An 18,540-nucleotide genomic window follows, 5' to 3' on the forward strand; every position below is an offset into this window, starting at 1 on the left:
AGTCCTGTCCAGCCTGGCCTTGGGCACTTCCAGGGATGCCTCAGGTTTTGGCTTTTCTGTGTTTCACATTCTGTGCTGCTTTAGTGTGTGGGTCTGGGCTTCATATTATGGGATGCTGAGCTCTCTGCACAGAGCAGGGACACAAAACAATTCCTGCTCCAGCTGGGCACCAAGGACAAATGATCCAAATCTCAGCCCAGGAGCACAAACAGCGTGGGCTGGAGAGAGAAAAACAAGCAGGATGGGAGTGCCTGGGCTAAAGCTGGAACTGGACAATGAACTGCAAGGTGCAAATGGAGCAGAACTGATCCAAGGGAGAGACCCCGTGCCCGCTGGTGCATTTTGGGCCCATTTTGGTTCATCTTGGGTGCAGCCCTGGCTGGGCTCTTGTGCTGCCCAAGGTGGATCCATGGAGGCCTTTGAATAAATCCCTGCTTTATTCTTTAGCTCTGTCCAGCCTCTGCTCTGGGTCAGCCTGCACAAGGCATCAGCAGGGATCCAGGGGCAGCCACAGCTGCTCGGGGCACCCTGTGCCACCCTCCCAGGGAACAATTCCTTCCCCTTGTCCAACCTAACCCCACTCCTTGTCATCTCAAAGCCACTCCCCCTTGTCCTGTCACTCCTCTTTTCCCATCACCTCCTCCAGGCACTGAATGCTCTTCCCTTGGTGGACTTTTCTCCCAAACCCCCAAATCCATGCCAGTGTCTCCATAAAGGCTGCCAGGAGCTCTGTGGGTTGTTCCTGCAGCCAGAGGTTCTGCTGGATGTGCAGTCCTGGGACTCTGTGTCCCCTCAGCCCATGGCTAATCCAAGATCGGTTCCTTGGACCCTCTGTGGTCCCATTTCCTCCTGGAAAGGCCTCTGGATTTATTGAGTAGGAGAGGCTGTGCTCTGCTCTTGATTGAAGTCATCCTGCTGTGTCCTCTTCCCTCTAAAACCCTGTTTGCTTCTTCAGCACGTGGAAAGAAGCCTGAAATTATCAGTTTGTAGAACAAAAAAATGTGAAGAGGATGAAAAATGTCTGGAAGGATGATGTCTGGAGAAGAGGGGAGTTTCTGCTCGGTTTGCTTTGCTTAAGGGAATGCTGTCACCTGCTGGCAGGAGAGTCAGAAATTGGAGTTTTGTGGAAAAAAAAAAAAAGAAAAAAGAGCATCCCCATCCCAGAGGGGAAAAAACCCCACTAAAAACGTCCCAAGTAAAACCCAGCCTGGGAAATGAGGTGTTCTTGGGAAAGAAGGATCCTCACTGGGTTGAGGGTCCTGCACAGGAATTCCCTAAGATGCCAAAGTCCCTCTCAGCTTCCCTCCCACTCCTCCTCAAACACATTTTGTCTCCTTCTCCAGCCTCTCCAATCCCAGCTCCCATTAACCCTTTCCTGTCCCCCCTCCTCCTTTCCAACAATCTCCCACCTTCCACGGGGTCAGAGAAAATCAGGAGCTCCCACAGGGCAGGGACCTCTCACACCTGCCTGAATTCCACAATTTCCATTTTTCACAGGCAGCACTGAGATTTGGGACTGCCAAAAATTGTCCCAGTGCTGGGCACTCCAGGGCTGTGGTTAGGAAAAAATCAGGGAAAAATTTGTTCCTGGAAAAGGAAGGATGCCCAGGGAAGTGGTGGAATCACATCCCTGATGTCGTTTAATTCCTGACATTTGTTAGCACATAATTCATCTGCCTCTTCTTCAGGATCCTGCAGCTGCCAGAGCAGAAAACACCTAGAGATCCCCAAAAAGTCTTTTTGTTTGGATTAATTTGATAGTCCTTATGTTTTATATTTATATTTATTATTATATTTATTTTTATTCATTTTTATGTATAATTAATTTATTTTTATTTGGTATTTATTTTTATATAGTAGTTATTTTTATATAACTTTATTTATAGTTTATATATCATTTATTTATATTTTTATATTTTTATTTATTTATAGTCTTATCTATGTTATGTTATGTCATGTTTCTTTATTTGCTAACAAAATTAATATAAACACAGGGAATGTGTAGACAAAACACAGAGTGTGTCTGGAATCCATGGGCAAGGATCAAGCAAATTTTGACCAGAAGGCAGTGGTTAATTAATGACAAGATAAATAATTAATATTGACAGCTGGGTAGCTAAAAATTAAAACTTCAACAGCACAGGAGCACAAAGCTTGGCTGTTTAAAAATGAACCATTATTGCACAGCAAAAAGTCTTTTCAAGAACAAGACAATCATGAATCCTCACCCAGCTAAAAAGTTACAAAATCTGTTTAAAACCCATCCAAAATATTGCAAATTCTATTTGAAACCCCTCTAAAAAACTGGAAATTCTATTTGAAAACCATCTGAAAAATTGCAAAATCTATTTGAAATTAAACCCACCTGAAACTTTGCAAGATCTACTTGAAACCCATCTAAAAAACTGCAAGTTCTATTTGAAAGGAAACCCATCTGAAAAATTGCAAACTCCACTTGAAACCCATCCAAAATATTGCAAATTCTAATTGAAACCCACCTGAAAAATTACAAAATCCACTTGAAAGCTATCTAAAAATTGCAAATTCTATTTGAAATGAAACCCACCTGAAAAGATTCAAATTCTATTTGAAACCCATCTGAAAAATTGCAAAATCCACTTGAAACCTATCTAAAAATCGCAAATTCTATTTGAAATGAAACCCATCTGAAAAGATGCAAATTCCATTTGAAACCCACCTGAAAAATTGCAAAATCCACTTGAAACCTAAGAAATGTAAGAATGATCTCTTTGTAATTCTTCACTAGAAGAAAACCCAGCTTTAATTAAGTCTAATGAAGATCCATCCTCATCACAGTGAGAAAACAAAGATCCCATCAAGTTTCCTACAGCTTTTTGCTTATTAATTGTTGAAATTTAATTGGAGGCAAGAATTCTTTTGCCTGAAGGACTGACAGAGGTGTTTGTTAGTATTTCCTCCCTGTGAGACTTTTGTGAGTCACTTCTGGACCATTTGTATTTCTGCTTTTATGAAGTATTAAATGTTAAAAAGAAATTTTAGGTGTAGAGGTTTCCAATCCACTGGATTGTATTTTATTGGCTAAGGGAGTTAAGTTGGGGAAAAAGGAAAGGGGGAATTTCAATGTACACACTCAAATCCTGCTGCCTCAGGAAAATCTCACACCTGCATTTCTTTTTTAAGTCCAGAAATTAAACAGGAAGAACTTTCTGCTGTTTCATTCTTCCAGCAGCATTTCAGGGGATTGCTTCCTTTTGCTGTCTTGTTCCTTGCAGTTAAACCTTCCCATTTCTGCTTCCACATCCCAGTCCTGAGCTTTGCTGCCGAGTTCAGAGTGAATCAGTTCCACCCCACAGCTACTGGGGAGCATCATTTTACACCAGAAATAAACCAAAATGCTGGAATGACACAATTTCCTCTTTTTTTAGGTCTTGAATCACATCAAATCTTATGAATGCTTTCAATTCTTTTTGCCAGACAGTTACTGGAAGACATAATGCTTTCTAAACATGGATTTAGGGGCTCTGATGGAGACTCACAGCTTACTGGATGGATTTTTAATCCCCAGATTTCCCTGGTTTCCTTATTCTCGAAGTCACTTCCCAACTATTTCTCCTGCTGCAGAACCACATTCCTGAAACCTGGGTCTTCAACTGGCAGTTTCTTCAGAGAAATGTTGATGTTTCTACATCAAACATGCACAGGGAACTTGGACTGGGAATTGAGGATAGAATTTCTGCAAAAAGAAATGCACTCAGACATGTCTGCTTTGACTTCAGGCTGTGAGGGGTCTGCTCAGCCTTTATTTGTTGGACTCACAGCTGGTTTGGTCTCCAGCAGGTGCAGGAAGGGACAATTCCTCAGTCCGGGCACGTTTTGGGGCTGGGGGAGCTTGGAGGCTCTCATCAGATGGCAATGGCTTCTCTGGAAGAAGCAGACAGGAAAATCATTTCAAATGAATAAATTTAGATTAAAAAAAACCACCCAACCCTGGTCTGAGAGTGTCCAGCACCTGCAACAAGGATAAGCTGGAAGTACAAAAGTCTTTAAAAGCTGGAGAACATCACACCCACGAATTTATCCTTGGTTTCACTGCTATAAAACTGTAGGGACAGTCACTATCAGCTGTCCCAGAGCAGGGAGAACACATTTCATATTGCCAAAAGCACCTCTCAGACACACCAAAACGATGAAGAAGCTTTAAAATTTGCGATCAGAGTGAGGATTTTTTTACTATATAAATCGATAATGGAAAAATCTGACTGAGAAGAGGCTTGGCTGGTGTTAAGAGCAACAAAAACTCACCATGCTCCTGTTCTGAGGAAGGAGGGATGGGGGCTGGGTCTGGATATGCAGAGGCTGGGGTGTCTGGCTTCAAGGAAATCAAGTTTATTCTCCTTTAAAAGAGCAGAAACAGTTCAGTTGCTTTACGGACAAATACTTTCACGAGTATTTAACGTCAAGATTTAATTACTATAGAATCACTTAACTGCAAAGGTAATACAGATATATTTTACTGCACATTTTCCCTTCTTTTTACAAGCTGAATGGAGCATTACCCACTTCCAACCCCCTGCCATGGGCAGGGCCACCTTCCACAGGAGCAGGGTGCTCAGAGCCTCAGTACAATCAATACCTGGATTATTGGCAATTTCTAAAAAATTCGATCTTTTAGGAAGTCACCTAATCAATATTTTAAGTTCCACACCAAAGGCCTGGCTAGATTTGCACTCTTCTTAAAATAGTCTTTGGCAGAAGGGTGTTTAAACAGCTCCTGGCAGCTGAAGGCTCCAGGTACCTTTTTTTTTGCAGAAAAGTGGGCCTGAAGACAGAATCACAGAATATTCTGAGCTGGAAGAGACCCAAGATGATCAAAGTCCAACTCCTGGCCAAGACAGACACCTTTTGTTGTGAAGGCTCAGGTGAATTTGCTGCCTCACACTTCAGGCAGAAACCTAAAAGCTCCACATTTAGGAGACATTTTGACCTCTCATTTGCAGCACAACACAAAACTCCACATCAAGAGAGGTTCCACTCAGAGCCAGGGCCGGGAATTTGTGTGCAAAGCTCAGCCTTGAAATGCAGCACAAGCACAGCTTCTCTTGGCCCTTTTATTTACAACTGGAAGGGGCACCAGGAATCTCACCTGGGTGTTTTGAAACAGGACTGCAGAGTGGTGAGGGTGACCCTCCTGGGCTGGGGGCCTCTGCTGCTCTGGGTGCCAGCCTGGCTGCTTCTCCTCTCCTCTGAGGATGGCACTGGAATGGTTTTGATGCCCACAGGGGTGGAAGGGGATGGCACTGGAGTGCTTTTGATGCCCACAGGGGTGGAAGGGGATGGCACTGGAGTGCTTTTGATGCCCACAGGGGTGGAAGGCAGCTCCTTCCCAGCAGTGCTGGGGGTTCGGGGTTGCAGCGGGGGATCCTTGTTAGGAGGGGTCCCCTCTGGCATCCTGGAGCCTGGGGAAATCACTTTGTGGGATTGGCTCTTCTTGGCTTTCTTGTCTGCTGCTGCTCCAGGAGTCCTGACATGGATCTGGGGCTTTTCCTTCAGGGGCACTCCCAGCTCACCCTCCTCGAAGGTGACGAAGGAGCAGTACCCGTCCGTGGAGGAAATGGCCAGGAAGGATCCATCGCTGGACCTGTTTGGGATTTATTTATTTTCCATTAAAGGCCAAGATTTTACTTCAACCCTCACCCAACTGATGAAGAGCCATAATTCTCTAATTTACAGAGCAAACAGGGATGGATTGCTGCTCAGACACTGAGTGACCACGTGTGTGGCATAAATGAAATCCAAACCCAAGGCAGGACTCAAAGTGCTGTGCAGAACTGGACATGGAAAAGGGACATCTCCCCGTCACAATAAATCTTAGGAATACAATTCCTTACCATGAAATGTCACTCAGGGTGTGGTAATGGATGTTGGAGACATAACCAAAGGGGAAGGACTGCTCAGTGTCATAAAAAAGCACAGAATCTTCTGAAGCAACAGCAAACACCAATCGATAGGGGAGGTTGAACAGGGCAGGGGGGGATTTGGGACTGATTTCATCTGCAAAGAAATGAACAGTGAGAATTCTCTTGTATTTATTGCAAGGTAGTGACTGCACTTGGCCATTAATTTGAATAAAACTACATCATCAATCAGTATAAACACTGAGCAGATAGCTCTTGCATAAAATGTAAAATTTAACATTCCTGTTGTCTGAAATTTACTCTTTATTTTCTTAGTTGAAAAAAAAATTGGCACCTTTCTCCCTCTGGATTGCTACTGTTTTGTTTTGTAAAATTTTCCCTCCATTTTCCAGCTGAAATCATTCAGCATATTTGTAAGAACTTTAATATTAGAGTCTCCTTTTAGAGGAGCTACAGAGACCAACTGCAGATCCTCATCTCCTTCCTTTGCAACACCATGGACCTAAAATTATGATGGAAATGGAACAGGTAAATCCTGCAAGGAATACTACAAATTTAAAATTGAAAGAAAGGAGCCAAGCTCTGCCTTTTCACCTGAGTAATGTCAGTCTTGCTAAAATATAAACACTCCTGGACCCACAATAAAGCTGCATGAAATAAATAACAAATAAATTCTTGTGTAACTTCACAAAATCCTGTCCCCAGCTCAGAATTCCTGCTCTGCCCAGTAACACCAGCACTGCTTCCTTGAATAAACACCAGTGGTTGTAGCAAACTATTCCAGCTCCCTGTGATGTGGGCAGTTGAGACTAACAGGAATTATTTCACTGCATTGCTCCTCTGGTGCTAAACCAGGTTATTTCTTTTGAACACAAGATGGTTAACAGTTCAAGGAAAATATTTCACAGTGCTCCTGCAGCCTGAGAGGCCAAGGAACAACATTCATCCACACCACCAAAAGCAACTCATGAGGGACTTGAGGTGAACTCCGGGCCTCAGAGTCAGGAAACAGCTTCTCAGCACTGTCTTAGAGGAATGCTGAAAGGCTGGGGCACAAAATAGTGTGCAGCCATGTATTTTCCCAGATTTGCTGGGAGTTCCCACTCCCTGAAGCTTCCCGTATGTCTTAGGTTGGAAATGGGGGTGTGTGTTCTGTTTCCATCTGTCAGAGCTGGGGCAGTTCTCTGCTGTTCTTTGGGCAGTTTTTTCTTTATCTCTCCCACAGCCAATCCTCCCTCCAGGAGATCTCTGCTGTCCATGGCCACTGAGTGTCCCTGCATGGCTGAGAAAATTCCATCATCCCTGGGGAGATGCTCTGCCCAGGGCAGGAGCCAAGCATTCCCACCTGGATCCAACCTGAGCCTGGAACAGCACAGCAGCCTTTGCCCCCTGCATTCCCAGAGGAGCAGCTTTCTCCTGCCCTGCATTCCCAGAGGAAGAGCAGGCCCATCTCCAGCAGCCCTGGAGCTGCAGAGGAAAACTCCAGCCTTGTGCAGGATCCCTGCTCCAGCAGAAGCACAGCTGGCACTGCAGGAGGGCTGAGCCACCATGGAATGACACTGCTGCCACCACCCTGACCCACAGGCTGTCAGGGCATGTTCTGACTCTGGCAGTGTCGTTTCGTATTACTACATTTTTTTTTCACCTAACAAAGAACTGTTATTCCTGTATCTTTGCCTGAGAGTCCCTTAATTTCAGAATTATAATAATTCAGAGGGAGGGGGTTTACATGTTCTGTTTCAGGGGAGGCTCCTGCCTTCCTTAGCAGACACCTGCCTTTCCAAACCCAGACACCATACCTTCAGCAGAGGCTCCTCTCAGCTCAAAGTACACAGGACAGCAGCGAACAGCCAGAGTGCCCTTGCCAGGACAGGGCAGGTGACCCACGGGCCTTCAGAGAGAGCAAGGAGTTCAGAAAACACATTCACACTACTTGAATTATTTTAAAATCCAAACAGATTTTTATCTCACTAAACCCCTACCTTTTAAGGTTGTTTCTGGAGAAAACATAGGTGGTGTTTGTAACGTTCTCTCCCGATTCCACACAGCCAGCTGCAAAAACAAAGGTTCCAACTTTACTCATCACTTCAGAGAGCTCCTGAGCACACACCTTGTGTCCACAAACTTTCCGATTCCTGGGAATAAGGCTTCTCCAGAAATATCCTAATTCCCAGGAATTAGGCTTGTCAGTTGGGCAAAAGCTGAATACAACTTAAAAAGGCATCCCAAATATTTATTTAGTGCTGGTTTTGTTTCCCTTATACACTTCCCTCTTCAAAGCTGCTTTTTGATGTTGCCAGACATCAATAAAAGCAGGGTTTGGACAGGCACACACTGATCCCTCCTTGCTGGGCTGTTTTCACTCTGAATGTAGAATGTTATGAGGGAAGGACAGAGTCCAAAAAACCCCACTCATTATCCTTCATTTCTATCTTAAGACTTCTGGTGTTGCAATTTATTCAGCAAAATGCCATAAATATCACTTTTATCACAGGAGAAAGTTGATGTTGTGGATTGTTAATGGAGAGTATTGTGGAGTTTTTACTTCCTTCAATAGGGAGAATGAGGAATGGCTCAATTAGGATAAATCAGCATCACTGAGATGCAGGAAATATTAAGGAACATTCAAATTAGGATATAATAGATTGAGGGAGCTGGGAAGGGGCTGAGCCTGGAGCAAAGGAGGCTCAGGGGGGACCTTGTGGCTCTGCACAAGTCCCTGCCAGGAGGGGACAGCCAGGGGGGTCGGGCTGTGCTGCCAGGGAACAGGGACAGGAGCAGAGGGAACGGCCTCAGGCTGGGCCAGGGCAGGCTCAGGGTGGAGATTGGGAAAATTTCTTCCTGGAAAGGGTGCTCAGGCCCTGGCAGGGGCTGCCCACGGGGGTTTGGAGTGCCCATCCCTGGAGGTGTCAAGGAAGGCCTGGAGGTGGCACTCAGTGCTCTGGGGACAAGGTGGGCATGGGTCACAGCTTGGATTCCATGACCTTGGGAATGTTTTCCAAGCTCAGTGACACAACCCAAGTCCCAGGAGATGTCCTCACACCTGGAGTGAGCAGATAGGAGCCATCAGGAGTGAAGCTGAGCCTGCGGAAGAACGACTTCATGCTGTCATCGTGAAACATCCGAAAGCTCCTCGCCTGCAACACGGAAAACAGGACCGTGGAGAAGGCCAGGAATGTCCAGCTGCCATCCCAGGGACACAAAACATCCACTTGGACACTCCAGCCTGATGGAACTTCTCAAGTAAAACCTTTTAAAAGCCATGGTTCCTTCAAGCTCTCTATAAATTCTTCACAGCTAAGAAAAATAATCCTTGATCCCTCTTGAGCTGCAAAGCAAAACACTCTCAGAGCTGTCACCTTAAACCAGCCATCAAAAAACAGTCATAACCTGGAGAACAACATTATTTAACATCCAGTGTTGCTCAGGCATCTCATTCTAACCCCAGGATTAGAGGTTGAAAGAGAACTTCTCTCATGGCAAAGTGCCTGCTCTCAGGCCTGTTCTTCAGTGTCTATAAAACTCTTACAAATGTTTTCCTCCAAAAAGAAAAAGAATGAATAGAAGGAATTAAGAAAGTTATAGCCAGCCTGGAGGTGTTATTTTACTATCACTTAAAGCTGTTTGGGAGGAAAAAAAAGCTCTTTGTTTTCCCTCTTAGGGTTAGAATTTCCTAAATTATCCCTACTTCATATTTTTCTTCAAAATCTAACTACCTTCTTGAAAATTCCAGGCTGGTAACTTTAAAATATTATTACTATTCTTACTGACATCCATTAATAAACTCCCAGCTACTGCCAGGTATGTTTGAAGTTTTTCCTGCTAAGAACTAAGTTTTCTCCACACTATTTTTAACTTTTACAACTAAAGGATTGTGTTACTGCTTTCATCAGCAAGAAATTTTGGGGATGTGGTTTCGGGGTGATGATGGTGGGAGTGGATGAGCACGAAGGTCTCTTCCAACCTTGATGTTCCTACAACATAAGAATTGTTTGAATGGAAAATATATGATCCTTTGGTTTGATAGAACAAAAAGTTCAGGTAAAAGAGCCCCCAGCAGAGTTTGCAGCCCCAGCAGAACCAGGTACCTCTCCTTCAGCTCCTGACCCCGATGGCATCTTGGTGACATTGAAGGCCACTCGCTTGGTTTGGGTGCTGTAAACTCGCAGGACCCTGTGTGGGAGAGCAGAGTCAGCCAGCAGGGAAACATGGAATGCTTTGGGTGGGGAGGGACATGAAAAACAGCCATTTCAGCCATGGCAGGGACACCTTCCACTGTGCCAGGCTGCTCCAAGCCCCAGTGTCCAACCTGGCCTTGGGCACTGCCAGGGATCCTGGGGCAGCCACAACTTCTCTGAGGAATCCATTCCAGCCCCTGCCCACCCTGCCAGGGAACAATTCCTGATTCCCAAGGTCCCATCCAGCCCTGCCCTCTGGCATTGGAAGCCATTCCCTGTGTCCTGTCCCTCCAGCCCTATGAGGAAGCACTGAGGGAGCTGGGGGTGCTCAGCCTGGAGAAAAGGAGACTCAGGGCTGCCCTCATCACTCTCCCAGCTCCTGAAAGGTGCCTGTGCTCAGCTGGGGCTGGGCTCTTTCTCCAGGCAGCACTGACACAACCACAGGGCACAGCCTCGAGCTGCACCAAGGGAAATACAGGTTGGATATCAGGGAAAAGTTTTTCCCAGAAAAGCGTGATAAAGTTGTGGAATGGCTGCCCGGGGAGGTGGTGGAGTCCCCATCCCTGGGTGTGTTTAACAAAGCCTGGATGTGGCACTGGGTGCCAGGGTTGAGTTGAGGTGCTGGGGCTGGGCTGGACTCGATGGTCTTGGAGGTCTCTTCCAACCCAGTGATTCTGGGAATTCTGTGAAATTGTCTCTCTCCAGGTTTCCTGGGGCTCCTTCAGGCCCTGCAAGGCCACCCTGAGCTCAACCCAAAGCTTCTCCTGTGCAGGTGAACAATGCCAGCTCTCCCAGCCTTTCCTACGAACAGCTTCCTTTCACCCCAAGTTTCCCAAAAATGCTCCAGGATCTCCCTTCTCAGTCAGCACCTCAAAATATAAATCTGGACCACCAATTAACCATTAATTAAAATTCTCCTCACGATGCCACCAGAAGGATGTGTTTTAATGACTAAAGAACCAATGAACCCCTTACAATGCCTGGACTCCACAAGGTTTGGGAAGTCCCAGCAGTTGGATTTATGGAGGAATAAGGGAATTGGGAAATAGGGAACTGCCAGGCTGTTCCTACCTGCATTGTAGGTTCCTCAAGAGTGGGAACTCACCTTAAAAACAATTAACTACACTTCCATCAGTCATATCATCATGGAGTGCTCTGGGCTGGAAGGGACTTTAAAGATCATTTAATTCCATCCCTGCCTTGAGCAGGGACCTTGCACTGTCCCAGGCTGCTCCATCCCCAAGGATGAATTTCTCAGCTCCTAAACACAACCATGCAGCACTCTCTCAGGAGTATCCATAATGATCAATGACATAAAAACTTAATTCCTAAAGGAAGACTCCTACAAAAGTTTATTTGCTGCTAAGAGAGACTGCAGGAATCACTGAGCACAAGGCAAAGAATTAACTAAAATTTTACTTTCACATCAACCTGCTTACACAACAAAGTGAATAAAACAAAACCTCATGTTTATCTGGCATACTTCCTTTCAATTCATCCTCCTGGAAAAGGAATATTCAGGAAAACACTCAGACCAACAGCTCACCTGTCACAACTCAGGGTTGCAATATACTGGCCCAGAGGATCCCAGGTTACTCCTTGGACATAGCTCTTGTGCTCATTAAATATTGAAACTTTCTGTCCTGAAATTACAAACAGCTTTCAGATCATAAATTCCAACGTGTTTCCAAACATTTCAGACATCAAACAAGACCAAAAAAAATGCTTCAAAACGTAGGGAAATAATTTTTTAAACATAAAAGTGTTCATTGGATGGTGGCTGATAAGAATATCAGCAAAAGTTGCCTTTAAAGTGCAAGTTTAGGGTTTGTTCACTATAAACTTAATAATTAACTAGAATTAATATTAGATTAATATTAGCAAAGGCAGGAGCTCTCTGACCCCACTGATGTTCCCCAAGGGAAGGTCTCCGAGCCAAAACATTGATGAGACAAAGTTACAGAGAGTTTTAGAAATACTTTGTTGAATACTAGCCACAGGTGGGATTTTTCCTATTATTTAAGTGTTGCTTTCTTGCAAAGAAATATCAGAAGCTGACAAGTTTCACAGAAAATAAACAGCTTTTCAAAAAGAAAGACGCCAACAGAGCTCAGGCCATGCTGCACAACACCAAAAAGTGAAGTAAGAAGTTTGTGCAAGAGTTTTGGGGGGTAAAAAAATGTGTAAAGTTATTTCCTAAACACTCCAAGGTGAACAGATTCCCCAGGTGTAAATTCTGTTGGCCTGGGAATATTTTATATCTATTTATAGAGGGGCCTCACACACCCAGAAAATCACACAGAATAACAATCATAAAAAAAGATGTTTCCCATTTTTGGTGGGGGAAATGCCACAAGGCACTTCCAGCAGATCTGGAATTCCAAGGGATAACTGCAGCATTTACCTTTATTGACATCCCACATGATTGCTGTGTTATCCACAGAAGCAGATGCCATGTAATTTCCATCTGAGGTCCAACAAATATCATACACATCTTCCAAGTGGCCTCTAGAAGGCAGGAAAAAAACAATTATTAATTTGAAAATTAAAAGCTACGTGAAAATATGAGTTTTATGAAATTTTATGTTAAAAAAATCAAGAGGAAAATAAAAACTCCTGCTGGTGCTTCAAGCACTTCTGCAACTCTTCTCACATCAGCCTCAGCAGCTGAAGGAATTGCTCCTTCAGCTTAAAACCATTGCCCCTTGTCCTGTCACCACCTGATTATTCAAAATGTCCCTCTCCCTCCTTTTTCTGAGTCTCATTAACAGGGAGTTAAAAGGATTAATATCAGAGCAAACAAATTGTAGACAGTGCTGGAATTCTACACAAACTGAAAAGTGTAACACATGTTAAAAAACACTGACAAAACAAAACCACTGAAAAGAAAACCAAACTGACCAAACAATAAACTACCTCAAAGTTTTAATGACTGCCCAGTTCTCCTTGTTGAGCTGAGCTTCATCTTCATCCTGAAAAACCAACGGCTCCAACTCTTTGCTGTCATTCAGCTTCCACAGCAAAATGACAGCATCTGTAGAAGAAACCAGAGCAAGATGCTTAATTTGCCACTCCCTTTTGCTCATCCAGGTGGATTTCATTTAGTTTAACTTCCAAATGATGCTGGGTGAGATAGAGGAGAAGCAGCTCTCACCATCCCCTCCTGAGGCCAGGATGTCCCCGCTGGGAGAGAAGCGCACGACGTTCACGGCCTTGGTGTGGCGCGCCAGGTTGGACAGGAACTCCACGATGGCTTTTCCATCCGGGCCTTTCTCCACTTTCCAGATCTAGTTAGGAGAGTGTTACAGCTTTCCAGGGCAAGATGGGATGTCACAGGATCATCAAGGTGGGAAGGGACCTCCAGGATTATCCAGTGCCACCAGCATCACCCCAAAACCTGTCCCCAAGGGCCACATCCAGACTCCTGAACACACCCTCAGACAGGGACTCCAAACCTCCCTGGGCAGCTCAGCCCAAGGCCTGAGCACGCTGCCAGGGAAATTTTATTTTCACATCTCCCATGTGAACCTCCCTTGGTGCCATTTGAGGCCATTTCCTCTCCTCCCTTCCCTTGGTAAGGCGTCAGGTTTGAGCATTTCTATTTTTCAGATTCTGTGCTGCTTTAGTGTGGGGGTCTGAGCCTCACATTATGGGATGCTGAGCTCTCTGCACAGAGCAGGGAGACAAAACAATTCCTGCTCCAGCTGGGCACCAAGGACAAATGATCCAAATCTCAGCCCAGGAGCACAAACAGCGTGGGCTGGAGAGAGAAAAACAAGCAGGATGGGAGTGCCTGGGCTAAAGCTGGAACTGGACAATGAACTGCAAGGTGCAAATGGAGCAGAACTGATCCAAGGGAGAGCCCCCGTGCCCGCTGGTGCATTTTGGGACCATTTTGGTTCATCTTGGGTGCAGCCCTGGCTGGGCTCTTGTGCTGCCCAAGGTGGATCCATGGAGGCCTTTGAATAAATCCCTGCTTTATTCTTTATCTTCATCTCATCTCTGCTCTGGGTCAGCCTTCACAAGGCATCAGTTTCTGGTGACCACGAATCGGCAGAAGAGCCTGACCCCACCTCACTCCACCCTCCTGTCAGGGAGCATCTTTTTTGTCAAAGAAAACTGACATTTTTGCAGCCCAAATATATGTATAAAAAAAGCCCTGAAACACACGCACCATCAGGGAAGAAGAGGTCCATTTGCCAGTGAGGAAGGAAGAAGTTTTACCTGAGACAACTGGAATAAACTACTACAGAGACTATTTACAGAGTGTGGAATGACAAGGGGGAGTGGCTTCAAACTAAGAGAGGAGGTTTAGATTGGACATTGGGATGAAATTGTTCCCTGGCAGGGTGGGCAGGGGCTGGGATGGAATTACCAGAACAGCTGGGGCTGCCCCTGGATCCCTGGCAGTGCCCAAGGCCAGGTTGGACACTGGGGCTTGGAGCAGCCTGGGACAGTGGAAGGTGTCCCTGCCATGGCAGAGCTGGCACTTGATGAGCTTTAACTCCCCTTCCAACCCAAACCACCCTATAATTCTATGTACAATCTTACACTCCTGAAACGATCCACTCCCCTTGGCATGTACCTGCCAATAACCCAGTATTTTGGATAACGAAACCAACCCAATATTTTGATAATGAAACCAAACCGGTATTTTGGATAAAAGCCCCACACCCTGCACATCTCCAGACCCAGGTTTAGCTCACCCTCACAGCTGTGTCCACCCCTGCCGAGGCCAGGCGATTGATCCTCCCATCCGCTCCATGCTGGAAGTCCAAGCTGTAAACCGGCTCCTTATTGTGCCACACTATTTCACACGTGATGACCTTCATGTTTCCTGGAGAAAACAGAACAAACCCCACATAAGTTCTTGTTCCTTATGGCTCTGGCGGACAAACTTTGCGCGCTTCCCAGGCACCGCTGGCAGAGCCTGGAACTGCACTATAATCCTTGACAGGATGCTTTGAGGAAGGCTGTTTCTGAAAGTTACGGTTATTATGGCTAAAGTTCCTGTTTGGGGATTGCAAGAGGACGGCATCAAGCCCTGCGCATGGGTTTAAGACTTGAGAGAAAAACTTTTTTGGGGTAACAACCCTGCCCGGAATCCAAACAAGGAGCGGGCACAGGCGGCCCGGCGCGGGCAGGGGAAGGGCAGAGGCGCCGCTGGCCGCTGCCGGAGCCGCGGGGATCCCCAATCCAGACGGCGAGAACCCCCAGTCCTACTCCCCAGAGCCCCAAATCCCCAAATCCCCAAATCCAGGCGCGGCTCCCCCCGCTCCGCTCCCCCCCCACCCTGCCCTCACCTGCGGCCCGCCCGCGGCTCCCGCGCGCTCCCGCCTGCGCCCGCCCCGCGCATGCGCGCGCCCGCCCCGCGCGCCGCCTCAGCAGCCCTCAGGGGCTGCCGGAGGGAAAAAAAAAAACCCGCAAAAAACTTCAGAATAAACCTAAAATGTAAAAAAGCCCAATGCTTGCACCTCCTCAAAAGAGTGCTTTTTTGGCGGTTTTGGGGGGTGTTTTTTGTTTCTTTGTTTTAATTTCACAGGTATTGCTGTGCTTGACCGGTGTAAATATATAAAAGTCTTAATGGGTAAAGTGTCTCCAAACTTCCCTGTTTCAAATGCAAACCTTTTGCCTGAAAAACATAATAATAATGGCTAATTACACTGTGAGAAAACGGCTTCTGCCTTCACTTCCTGCCCAAGGGAAGAAGGGCCCCTGGCCAGGGGAGTGAAGCCCAAAATGGGGCTCGGAGAGCTCCCCAGACCCCACACGGCCTCACACAGCAGGGGAGGGAGCAGCGGAGGACAAAGGAAGATTAATTCTACATCACAGAAGCATGGAATGGTTGGGGTGGAAGGGTTAAAGCTCACCCAGTGCCACCTCTGCCATAGCAGGGACACCTTCCACTGTCCTAGGCTGTTTCAAGCCCCAGTGTCCAAGCTGGCCCTGGGCACTGCCAGGGATCCAGGGGCAGCCCCAGCTGCTCTGAGAATTCCATCCCAGCCCCTGCCCACCCTGCCAGGGAACAATTCCATCCTAATATTCAATCTAAACCTCCTCTCTTACTTTGAAGCGATTCTCCCTCGTCCTGCCACTCCATCTTTAGAAAATTGTCTCTCTCCATCTTTCTAGTCACCTCCCTTCAGGTCCTAAAAGGCCACAGTGAGGTTACCCCAAAGCTTCTCTTCTCCAGGCTGAACAATTCCAATTCTCTCAGCCTTTCTATTCCCATGTTGTCATCCCTGTGGCACATCTCACTGTCATTGTCGCCCTACTCTCTGGACAATCCTTGAATTCTGCAGTCTTTTCCTTGGGACAGCCCAAAGGCTGCTTTGGCTCCACATTGTGCCAGGGTCCAACACAATGCTCAGATCCTTCCCAGCCTGGTGCTGTGCCAGTGCTCCGTGGCAGGAGCCACCTGGCTTGGGGACACAGGGGCTGTGCCCTCCTGTGCCAGCCTCATGGGGGACAATAACACCCTGAGCTGGGAGTGTCAGGCTGCAGGAGAAGCCCAGGATGGGCTGTGGGGCTGTGGGCCCATGTCCCTTGTGCTCCCCATCTCTGTGTCCTTCGAGATCCCTGGGCAGGGCAGCCGTGGCAGAGGTGGCAGCCTGTCCTCACAGAGGGCTGAGGCCTGGCTCTGGCTGCCCTTTCATTCACAACTTGCCATGGCCTGTGTGGAAGGAGTTGTTTCCTTTTCTCCCAGTTTGCCATGGTGGGAATTTTTGCCCTACCAGCCCAGACGAGCCTCACCAAGCCTGGCACCTTCCTGGTGTTGAATCTGCACTTTTGCCAAGTCTGCACACTGGAATCTTCTGTGCTCTGCTCATTCCAAACCTTTCCCCTTCCTGTTTGCCAGCTGTGCCTGTCTTAGGTGAGTTATCCTGTGGGAACACCCTCCTTTGGCAGTGTTGGAGACCATTTATTGAATTGACTGTCATATCCAGTCTCCTCCTCATCCATCTCCATCAATCTTAACCCCAGGCCCCACACCCCAGGGACCCCCAAACCCTGACCCACAAACCAACCCCTTCCTTCTCCGTCTCTTTCCAGCTGAGGGACAAGGATGTGTATGAAATAGGGGATTTAAAAATTATTTTTACAAAAGTCCTGGGGAGCTCCACAGCAGTAGGAACTGCTTTAGGATGGTGCAAGTCCATGTGCTCAGTGAATTTCTGAAGGCAAGGAAGGTCATCCATGAATCAACAGCAGAACTTCCTGAAATTCAGCTCCATTCCATTAAAACCCTCTGGATTATACCAGCACTGCTTTTTCCATATCCGGGACATTCCCATCCCATTTCCATACTGGTGTGCCCAGTCCACCACCAGACTGAGCCAGGTTTTATTTAGAAACAAACACAAGTTTGGATTCTGCAAACTCCGATTTATATATTTTTATTTTTTACAAAAAATACATTTTAACAAGTAAATAGAAACCATTTCCATAAGTCCACCGTTGTCCAAAGTGTAAACGTACATTGTAAATTTGCCATTTTTAATATAGACATGTGCTCTATTTTGCCTGTTGTCTAGAAGAAATTCAGCTACAGTCTGATGAAACATAATAAATAATGATTAAGAAATGGAAAAGCTACACACCAAGAAATGGGAAATACAAACTTTGCAAAAGTCATACATAGTTATATTACAGCCACCTCTTCCCAAATCAAACATTCAATTTCTCTTTATAAAGTACAACAGTAGTGCATTCCCGTTATTGGCATAGAGAGAGATCTTCCACTGAAATACTGTCCATGGAAAGAATTCCACTGAACTACAACTCAAAGGGACACCAAGGGATTAACTCAGGACAGTAGCAGTGCAAAAGCCAACAATATTGGCTTTATTAAAAAAAAAAAAAAAAAAGAAGATACTTCCTAAAAATTAACATATTGAACACTAATTAAATTACTTTTTGAATTTCAAAGCAAGAATCATTTTTCTGGATCAGTCTTTCGGTGACCAATCCCACCAGAGAGGAAAAGATGGATTTGCTGTCTTTGCCACCCAGTTTGTCATTCCCAATGACTTGGAAAGAAATCCCTGCAGCTGGCTGGGAATTTTTCTTGGTACCGATGCTTCCAGGTTTTCCCATGACCATGGAAAAATGGGAAGATTGAGAGCATACAACTCTAAAAGGGGAGATGTGAAAAAGAGGAATTCCCTTTTCTTGCCTGTAACAAAAACTGTCTAAAGCTGTTGAAGCTGAACATTTTCACCCTGTTGTTCACACCACAGATAAAGAAACATCCCTCTTCCAAGTGCTTCCATCCAACTGGTCCATCCCCAGTTTTCAGGACAAGACCCTTGAAGAACCCTTCTTTTGACAGGACCACACAAATATTCTCCAAATATGGCCCAAATTCTCACCTACTACTTACATTTCTATCCCATGATTGCAACACAGAACACTGCTGGGAGAAAAGGAACAACACTTTGGGATACAACAACTCTGGGAAGGAA

The 18,540-nt window shown here is 46.0% G+C and overlaps 1 protein-coding gene across 3 annotated transcripts; it reads right to left on the reverse strand.

Moving 5' to 3' along the window:
- Positions 1-1,939: 1,939 nt before the first annotated feature.
- On the reverse strand, positions 1,940-15,416 carry CHAF1B (chromatin assembly factor 1 subunit B). 3 transcript variants are annotated; one of them, XM_038155180.1, is made up of 15 exons: positions 15,379-15,416; positions 14,782-14,912; positions 13,230-13,362; positions 12,992-13,109; positions 12,480-12,583; positions 11,622-11,718; positions 9,986-10,070; positions 8,941-9,034; positions 7,880-7,949; positions 7,697-7,788; positions 5,871-6,033; positions 5,285-5,620; positions 5,126-5,242; positions 4,285-4,376; positions 1,940-3,903 (listed from the first exon to the last, which is right to left on the reverse strand). In XM_038155180.1, the coding sequence occupies exons 2-15, from the start codon at positions 14,905-14,907 to the stop codon at positions 3,782-3,784; spliced, it is 1,749 nt and encodes a 582-aa protein (XP_038011108.1). In that variant the 5' UTR covers positions 14,908-14,912; positions 15,379-15,416; the 3' UTR covers positions 1,940-3,781. The 3 variants fall into 3 exon arrangements, with proteins under 3 accessions (XP_038011108.1, XP_038011101.1, XP_038011093.1); XM_038155173.1 differs by having other exon boundaries at positions 1,940-3,715; positions 3,799-3,903; positions 5,126-5,620; XM_038155165.1 differs by having other exon boundaries at positions 5,126-5,620.
- Between the last annotated feature and the right edge of the window lie 3,124 nt (positions 15,417-18,540).

This window comes from Motacilla alba, chromosome 1 (assembly GCF_015832195.1).
Source record: "Motacilla alba alba isolate MOTALB_02 chromosome 1, Motacilla_alba_V1.0_pri, whole genome shotgun sequence".
NCBI classification, from domain to species: Eukaryota; Metazoa; Chordata; class Aves; order Passeriformes; family Motacillidae; genus Motacilla; species Motacilla alba.

Excerpts from the sequence above, each read along its gene's own strand:
- CHAF1B (XM_038155165.1), bottom strand. The coding sequence starts at position 14,907 with ATGAAGGTCATCACGTGTGAAATAGTGTGGCACAATAAGGAGCCGGTT. Across the intron at positions 6,034-7,696 it reads GAGAGGAGCCTCTGCTGAAG|ATGAAATCAGTCCCAAATCC; the intron begins GTATGGTGTCTG and ends ATTTCTTTGCAG. Across the intron at positions 3,904-4,284 it reads TTCCTCAGAACAGGAGCATG|AGAAGCCATTGCCATCTGAT; the intron begins GTGAGTTTTTGT and ends TGCTTCTTCCAG.